At 42.3% G+C, this 9,430-nt stretch overlaps 1 protein-coding gene across 1 annotated transcript; it reads left to right on the forward strand.

Annotated features, from left to right (window-relative positions):
- Positions 1–868: 868 nt before the first annotated feature.
- LOC120650011 (serine/threonine-protein kinase GRIK1-like) lies at positions 869–7,981 on the forward strand. The gene is made up of 12 exons (XM_039926966.1): positions 869–1,057; positions 1,300–1,714; positions 3,118–3,192; positions 3,275–3,319; positions 3,663–3,737; positions 4,532–4,619; positions 4,714–4,823; positions 6,087–6,182; positions 6,658–6,724; positions 7,004–7,119; positions 7,193–7,271; positions 7,395–7,981. The coding sequence occupies exons 2-12, from the start codon at positions 1,325–1,327 to the stop codon at positions 7,523–7,525; spliced, it is 1,272 nt and encodes a 423-aa protein (XP_039782900.1). The 5' UTR covers positions 869–1,057; positions 1,300–1,324; the 3' UTR covers positions 7,526–7,981.
- Positions 7,982–9,430: the final 1,449 nt, after the last annotated feature.

The following is a 9,430-nucleotide window of genomic DNA, read 5'->3' on the forward strand; positions in this document are numbered from 1 at the left end:
CTTGCCGGGCCCTTTGCCGGCAACGAGTACCCACCAGGTATACTCTTCCCTTCCTGTTGTGCAAAACAGAGCACCCAACCCCCTAATGCAAGCATGGAAAACTACATGAATGGAAAGTTTAGGTGTTGGAACATAGGAACATAAGAAAACTACATGAATGAAAACACCCAACCCCTAATGTACACCCAAAACATAGGGGCAGAGTAAAATATAGGAATCATGTGAAGTAAAACGTGGAAAACTGCATGAATAGAAAGTTTAGGTCGTTCGGATCAATAGGAAAATATAAAACCTTTGCAAATGCTAATGAAACAAGATTCCAGTAGTTCACTCTAATTAAACTAGGTTTACATGCTAAGACACGAGAATAAATTCCTATATATTCCTTTCTCAAATCTCTTCCTCGTTTCTTCCTTTCTTTCTCCCATAATAATCATATCCCTTCTCATCCCTTTCTAATTATTCTTGTTTCTAAAGCTGCCATGTATTACTATTCAAATTGACGAGAATTTAGGCTCAATGCACGGATTCATCGGCAATAAATTATGAAGCACAATTATTCAAGAAATTATGAAGCATGGTAATATAGTAAGATCTACTCTCCAATAGAACCATCTTGATGAAATGCGTAGAAATTCTTCTTTTTAAATTCTGTTGGATGCTGTTTTCTATATTTTGTGAAGGAACGTAAACTTTTTTTGAGATTTGAGATGGAAATCAGTTTTTCTCCGTTTCAAACACCTAAACCAAAAAATTTATTTATTTAATTTTCCCATAAAAATTCTCCATTCTAAACGGGTAACAAACATGCCTACTAGATCAACCTCGGCTCGGGATCAGGTGGAAGGCTTGCTCGAGCTCGGCTCATTGACAGCCCTCCCAGCTCCCGCTCAGGGCCTCAGGTTCGTCTCCTCCCTCTGTTTCTTAAAGCTTCCTCTTCTCTCGGACTCTCTCTTTCCTTTTCTCTTCCTTCCCCGGCGGCGACGACTGGGCGAGCGGCGGCGCCATTTGTCCTGTCTTCGCCCAGCCCTTTGCCGGCGATGAGCGCATCCTCCAGGTATGCCCGCCCCTTCTCTTTCCTTTTGCTGTGCGGGACGGAGCACCCCAAACCCTAACAAGACTATTTGTATTCGGATCTGAATCCAGTTACAATATATTACCTACTAACTTCGATTTCGTTTGCAAGAATTATCGGGTGCACATGTGTACACCCATGTTCTATGCTGGGTCCGCCCCTGCCGATTGCTTTCCTATCCTGATGGTCTGTTTTTAACCTTGTTACTTGTTTTGTTGTTCCAGGGTTTCTTGTGCCTACCCTTTCTGAATGGCGGACCTAACCGACATAGGCTGCTGTAGTTGCTTTAGCTTTTTAAGGAAGCCCAGCGCGTCTGTTCCTCAACCTCGGGATGCTGATGGCACATTTTCTGAAGAATTGCTGAAACGTCAATCCGCTGAAGATCCATATGAAAGCTTCTATACTGGAGATGATCCTGATCTAACCTTATACAATGGGGATAATCTTGATGGAAGCTTCTCCCATGGAGATGATCCTGATAGATGCTTGTACGATGAAGGCGGTAATGACTATCCTGATGGAAGTGATGATGGACCTCCAAGGAAGAGTTCTGAAGATATCATACAGTCAAGAGCTCAAAATGGCTTTGCATGTAGAGAGATCCCAGTTAAAGAGACAAATAAAGTATTTCGTTCAGAGGTACCATCTTTGTAGGCTTGAATATTTTGTCCAGCTATCGTTCTATGTAAGAGGATATGCCTATTTAGGTCCTGCCTAGCATTACCCACTGGTTTCTTGTAAGCTAGCTTACACCATGCACATATATGTGCTTGAGCTAGTCCGGATGCTTAGAAGAAGCTGGTTTCCATTCATCTCAGGCAACCAACACCACACATTAATTTTGATGTTCATGGTCTTACCATCTGGCGCTGCTTTAGGTTATCTTTTGGGAAAAGAAGTGAGCTTTTGGTTTATTGGGAACTTCTTTCTACTGAGGAATTGCACAATACCCATATGGAAACAAGTTGCCTTTTGGTACCCTTGAATATTATTCATGCTCATTAGTAGTCATCAAAAGTAGGCTGGCCAAACATTTGTGCTGCCAAAACTTGGAGATGTACATTGTGCTGTTCCTACTATTTTGCCTCCCTTGAACGGGATTAAACTTAACTCCACCATGAATGAATTGAACATTTTCACCCCTTTTCTAAGGTTCCAACATGACATCTTCCTGGAAGAAAACAAGGCTGTTTTTGGTTTACTTCCCACCACACCCTGGCTTGCTGCACGATGCAGGCTCCCCTTGGCCAGGCTTGCCAGGTGCAGCAGCCTCTTGATTGGTTCCTGTATCCATATAGCCAGGCTCAGCACAGAAATTGTTTGGTTGCCTGCACAACTGGCACCTAACAGCCTATTCTCCTCTGCATGCAGCTCTTTCATGCACCGCGCGAACCAGGCCCTGTGGGCACGCCCGAATCCTATGTTTCCAGTGAGCCTGGCTCGAGTGGTACGGTCGCATGAGCTCAGCCTGGCTGACGCGTCCGCGCAGACAAGCAAACACCGCGCAGCTGCATGCCGTCAGCCTGGCCAGGGGGCAAACAGGCATCCAAACACGCCCCAAAACACCTAATGCTAGCACCAGATATGCCTCGTGCAGCTTCTCTCCTTCTGTAGCGATGTTAATTTTGATGTGGGGACTCCTGCTAGGAAACCATGATAGACTTTGACCCGTGCATCTTCTTTCCATTTTTGGGTGGTGAATAAGCAATCATTTTTTTATTGGTAAACGATTAATCTATCTATTGTTCTTCAGAATGGTAAATAATCGATCCGTCCTTATCATGGCATGATAGGAGAAACCTATGTTCATTACATATGTGGTCTGTTAAAAATACACATGAGACATTTGAAAGTGATTTAAGAACTAAATGTGGCATTGGTTTCACTGTTCTGACTAGCTATCCAAGAGGCCGACTATGTTTTTTGCCCGTTTAGTTCTAATAATTGGATTTTGCATGACAAATGGTGGTCAGCAAGTTCTGTGAGAGCATTACCTTTTGCATTGATCACTACAATAACCTTGTCCCTTTTGCCATGCTTAGGATGAAAATGGTAATAAGATGGTTAATCAATATGTTCACTTGGGAAAGATTGGTTCCGGAAGCTATGGCAAAGTGGTAAGGTACCTTGGATGTGCTAATAATTATTATTTTTTTATGGGTAGATGTCTAAATTCCTTTTATTTTGGTGCTTCAAAAGGTTCTATACAGAAACGTGGAAGATGGGAAACTATATGCAGTGAAGGTATTGCTTTATGCTACTCTTGTGTATGTAACTTAAATGTTTTTTTTTATGAAACCCTTTCATGAGAAACAGGCTTAGGTTTTAGGGTTTAGTGAAGACGGGAAACTATTGCGTATTCTTGTTGCATAACTTAGCTATATCATTCTGGTAGCTATCAGTTATACTTTCGCTGCTAGTTGATTTGCTTGCTTAAGGAGTGAATCGTTAACCAGCTGTTTAAGTCTATCATCTATTCATCCCTTTTTCTTTGCTCAGCACTGTTGTTGTTAACACCCGCATGTGTGCTGGGTGCATGTGCTGATGTCTAACTGATGGAATTGTAGCATTTTCCCTTCTCTTTCAGGTTTTGAATAAGCCTTACATGATGAAAGTACGTGTTGTACGATCAGAAACTGCAATGACAGATGTTCTTCGGGAGGTGAGTAACTTGGTTATCTTATTACTACATGTAATACGCGTATTCTTTTTCCTCATGCATGTGTAACATAGTTCTCTTTTAAAGTTGTTGTGGCTTCTTTGAGATGCTATCTGTCTAGGACCTATCACACACTCAATATGTACGCTAACCATTTAAAATGCTAATTGATGCTGTTCTTTCCACTACTTGAATATGATAAAAGAATTAATGTTTATGATTATTTGGTTAGGCTGATCGGAACAAAAGTTTCATTTTGCACCGGAAATTCTTGTTTTTGGGGCGCCCACTGTTTATGGTTACTTGAAGAGAAATAAACTAGTTGGTACCCAGCTCCTTAGCAATTAACATATGAGAATGGCCACCTAACATATTGGGAATGCATTTCTGGCTATTGATTAGCAATTAAGTGTGCACTCATTGCACAATAGAAACTTTACCCGTTAAGGAGGAATGGATTCACCATGATACAAAGTTCATGTATTTTTGTCTAGCTGAAAATTATCCTTCCGCTAAATTCGCCTGATGATTGCTAGCATGGTAACTACCATGAAGAGGCTGAATTGTAGCTAATTTGTGTTCCTAATTCTTGAAATTCACTCTTAGTCTTGAGCTGTTGTAAGAGGTTAAATAGATATACATGACTAATATGCAAGTGGATTAGAGGTTCAGCAATTTCTGTGAATGGAAATTTTCCTTTCAAAATGTAGAAGCAAAATATTTTGGTCATTGGCACTATGTTAGCACATGTAAATTAACTACATTGTTTATTGTGTATGCTATCTAATTGCTTGCAGGTATCCATAATGAAAATGTTGAATCACCCCAATATTGTAAATCTTGTTGAAGTGATCAATGATCCAAACATAGATAAATTCTACATGGGTATGCAAATATGTTCTTATCATTATTTTCTTATTTTTTTACTAACATGTATTTTATATATTTGGCATTTACATTTTTCCATGTGAATTGCCAGTTCTTGAGTATGTTGAAGGGAAAATGGTTTGTGATAATGGTTTAGAAGAAGCTACCACAAGAAGTTATTTGCGAGACATAATATATGGTCTTATGTATCTTCATTCTCATGTAAGGTTTCAGTTTCTTTTTTGGTTTCTGTTATCTGGTATTCATAGTTGAATACTGTGCCATGTCAAATTTACTAGTTTGAGACACCGATGATAATAAGTTGAGGTATATCATGTTAAAAACAATTTTCTAGGGTGCTAATTTTCTCTTTTACAAATCACCCCCATCCACCCGTTTTCTTTGTTTCTTCTTTTTTTCTATTTTTCTAAAGGCTGTGAACTTAGCCTATGCTTGGTACTAAAGCTCTATTTCTTTGCCAATTGCAAGTGCCGATCTTGTTTTGGCTTCCTATTTTCTATTTCATTCCCATGCATTGGAAAATATTAGCTATTTGTTATTTTTAGGGAATGATCGGATTTAGCTAAAAATCTGACAATTTCATTTCTCAAGTACTAGGCAAAGCGCAACATTTAGGATGGTGGCATGTTGCATGCATCAAAACTTTGATATTGTTGTTGTAAAGCTTGATGTAGTAATATCTTACTATCTGTCACACAGATTATTTAGTTTCCTGTAATGTGCTTGAGCCCTAGCAGCAGTGTGCAATGCAATTAACAGGCAGGAGCAACAATGCTTCTAGATATTACATTGTTCAATGAGGTTCATTTAACAGATCAGTTTAACCATAGAGTTGAGGAATGGCATATCTGTGTCAGGCGTGGATGCCTGGATGCCTGCAAGAGTTGAGGAGGGTTTTGCTTAGGACTCAGGAAGATGATTAGGAAGGCGAAGTCTAGTTAAATTGAGTCCATGTAAGTTCTTAAAGATAGGGCTGGGAAATCAAAGGTAACTAGAGTTAGAATGGAGTAAGTATTATAGAAACCCAATCTTCAGTAATAGTAAGCTGTGTACTTGAGTTTTATTCTATCAAGAAAATAATTTCTCCAGTATCTAAACTGTTCGCTATATCTCTCAAGTCTCAACCCTTCTGTTCTCTCATCTCAACTATGTAATACCCTAATTGAAGTAACGCCATCTGGTTGGTCCCCTGCACGATACAATCCCGGTATGAACCAGAACCACAATTCACAACAGCACTAAAATTCTTATTTAGTTTATTCATGCACTGTGGTGCATGATAGATCTTGCTTGCCTAAGAAAGTCAACCCCACAGTTTCCAGACTCCAATCAAATGTCTCTTTCATTTTCGACGTATTGTGCCAATATACATTGAATACTTGGCTATGCACTTTAGTCTATGCTGTGCGTTTCCCAGCTTGAATACTTGAATAAGACATTGAATCTTGTCATTTTCATACACAGAACGTTATTCACGGCGATATCAAACCAGACAATCTCTTGGTTACAAGTTCTGGCAATGTGAAGATAGGAGATTTCAGTGTTAGCCAGGTTTTTGAGGTAGTTCCACAATCCTGCAACTTTGTGTATTCAAGTGAGATTTTATTATACTTGTTAGGAAACAACGATACTTTTAGTTGAATGAATTCAGCCTTGAAATACTTAAGTGTTCTAGTTTTTTATTTGTGTCACTAAATTGCACTTACTCTTATAAACAGTTGTCTTTGTAGATTCAGAGTTTCTCATCTGACACTTTCAAACAATAATCTTCTTTCTGTCTTCCTGAGGTTTTTAGGATAAATTGAGTTGACAACCAAGATGCTTCCTTGTTCTTCTTTTGGAATTATGTTCATTGCGCAGTAGGCTCAGTTTTATTTTGTTAAACTTGTTTCACTCCTTAAACACAAGTAAACCCCCTTGATCTTTTCAGAGTATGTGCATGCTTTTGTGGCAAATTCCTCTGGATTATCAAATTTCGTATCTTGTTGTTTTACTGATAAATTGATACAGTGATGCTCATGGGTTTACAATGTAGGATGATGATGATATGCTTTGGAGATCTCCCGGTACACCTGTTTTCACCGCTCCGGAGTGCTGTCAAGGTACAACTACCTATGTTTAATATTTAAGTTGTAAATGCCACACTAAAAATCTGTTAATCACCAAGTGTTCTAATAATACAACAGTGATTTTGGGGTAGCAAGATACTCTTGATGTTCCATTTTTATAACTAAATGTTTGCAGAATTGCAAATAAGCTTAAGTACAACAGCCCAGATTCTTCTTCATTAAGTTAGAAGTACTGAAACATTATTGGGCAGTTTGTGTACTGGGTATAGACTTGCTAAATATGGTGAAGTGTTTCTCTTTACCTTAGTGCAGGTTCAGCCTACCATGGCAGGGCATCCGATACATGGGCAGTCGGCGTAACTTTATATTGCATGATTTCTGGGCACTATCCTTTTCTTGGAGATACATTGCAGGAAACTTATGATAAGGTTGAAAGACATTTCCTTGTTTTTAATATGAATGTGAATACACGAAACTCACTGAGTCATTGCTACCAAATAGATTGCCAATGATCCTGTGCAAATACCTGGTGACATGAATCCCCAACTTGCTGATTTGATCCAAAGGCTTCTCTGCAAAGGTTTATTTTTTCCTTTAAGAAAATCGTGTATCCCCATATGATTTTAATATGTGGGAGTTTTGATACCAGATGTGCTCTGTTAACGGATACCCTTTTTTGTTTTGTTGCATGGTTACTTTGCAGATCCCGGGGATCGTATCACCTTGCAGGCTGTGGCGGAGCATCCTTGGGTTGTTGGGGACATGGGCCCAATTCCTGAATACATCTGCAGGTGTGGCTTTGGCCGCAGAGAGAGGAATGATTTTCGGGAATAACTACAATAACAAGGCATCACCAGATGGTCTAGTGTAGATAACTGATGAAGTGTGGCAAAGTAAAACTTTTGATATGACTGACGATGGTTTCTCTGTTTATCGTGTGCTTCCTTCTTCCGACTGAGGTGTCTTGCGCTCGGCTGAATATCTTTATTTTATGGTACATGGTAGAGTGGGCAACCCTGCACGAGTAAAATCGCCGCCTGTTGTCAAAGGTTTTTTTCTCTCTCACTGTAGCTATAGGATAGACATTGTCACAAGCAAGATTCGTGGTCTGCCACAGAAATTGAAAATGGTATAGTTTCAAAGAGTTTCCTGAACGCTGTGCTCATTATTTTCATTTCATGAGTGAATGGTGACTACCAGCAGGGAAATGTGATGCGAACTTATTGCAACAGCAGCGTCTGCCGTGTTATGTAGTTGATGAATCAATGGTTATAAATGCAATTGAAATGATGCGATGTGTGGGGTTGGTGGCTGTTGTTTTGATCGGGAAAAGTTGGGTTCTGAAATTCGTCAGATTGATGCAAAATCTGTCAGAAAAGTTGTAGCATCGTGGATTTGGTCACATTCATATTTAATTTAAGGGGTTTTTTATTGGTGCCACTGTAATTTTCGAAGTTACGAGATATGCCATTACAATTCACGTATTTTGAATCGTGCCATTATAGTTCTTCTCTTTTTTGAACCGTGCCATTTTATACGTCTTTGATGCTCTTGGACCCACTCGCAGACCTGTGTATTTTCGTATGGTCCAAAATATCCCTGCTACTTCTCTCCCTTCCTTCAACCTCACCTCCACTGCGTTGCTCACCTCCGCCCCCATGCCGCCGCCGTCGGCCTGCTCCCCCACCGGGCGAGCTCCTCCCCCGTCGCCGCCGGCCTTGCCTGGCCCTCGCGCGGGCTCGCCGCTGCTGCTGCCTCGCCTGGCCCTCGCGCGGGCACTCCGCCACCATGCCCTCCCCTCGTGCCTACTGGAGGCGATGCCAGCTGCGAGGCGAGCGCGCGGCGAAGGAAGGGTGGCGCGGTGAGGCCAACTGCGAGGTGAGAGCGCGCGGGCGGAGGAAGGGGGGGCGCGGCGAGAGCAGCTGCGAGGCGAGCGCAGGCGGAAGACCGGCAGCCCGGCTCCTAGCTCGCGCGGGGTGCGGGCGGAGCAAGGATCCGCGGCGGCGCGGGCGGAGGGAGGGTGGCGGCGGCGTGCCAGCAGCGATGGCGAGTCTGCGCGAGGGCGCGACGGCGGTGTGCCGGTGTGAGGACGCAGCGGCAGCGGGCCCGTGCAAGGGCCAGGCGAGCCCGCCCGAGGGCGCGGCGGCGGCGTGCCGGCGCGAGGGCACGGCGGTGTGAGGGCGCGGCGGCAGCGGGCCCGTGCGAGGTGGAGCAACGCGGTGGAGGTGAGGTTGAAGAAGAAGCTGACGTGTGGGCCCCACACGTCAGTGAGGGAAGGGAGAGAAGTAGCAGGGGTATTTTGGACCATACGAAAATACACGGGTCTGCGAGTGAGTCCAAGAACATCAAAGACGTATAAAATGGCACGGTTTAAAGAAGAGAAGAATTGTAATGGCACGATTTAAAATACGTGAATTGTAATAGTATATCTCATAACTTCGAAAATTGCAGTGGCACCAATAAAAAAACCCTTAATTTAATTTAAACCTGCCTCTGCCTGGTTGCTGTCTCTAAGCTCTACGCGCATCCCCACAATTCTTGTCAAAGTGTCGGAGTGACCTTACAGATAACAGTAGGACAATGCAGTTCCAGAACGAGACACAAGCGTATCCAACGTAAACGAGAGCATATATAGAAGCTAAAGATTCGCAGTGATAACCCGGCTTCGTACACGTCCGGACCACTTGCCGTGGCCACAAGTGGCATCAACGCATTAATGCATCACGTGAAACGCCACAG

This window comes from Panicum virgatum, chromosome 9K (assembly GCF_016808335.1).
Source record: "Panicum virgatum strain AP13 chromosome 9K, P.virgatum_v5, whole genome shotgun sequence".
Lineage (NCBI taxonomy): Eukaryota > Viridiplantae > Streptophyta > Magnoliopsida > Poales > Poaceae > Panicum > Panicum virgatum.

Coding starts and splice junctions, on each gene's coding strand:
- LOC120650011 (XM_039926966.1), top strand. CDS start 1,325: ATGGCGGACCTAACCGACATAGGCTGCTGTAGTTGCTTTAGCTTTTTA. Junction 3,738..4,531: donor TGACAGATGTTCTTCGGGAG/GTGAGTAACTTG, acceptor AATTGCTTGCAG/GTATCCATAATGAAAATGTT. Junction 4,824..6,086: donor TTATGTATCTTCATTCTCAT/GTAAGGTTTCAG, acceptor TTTCATACACAG/AACGTTATTCACGGCGATAT.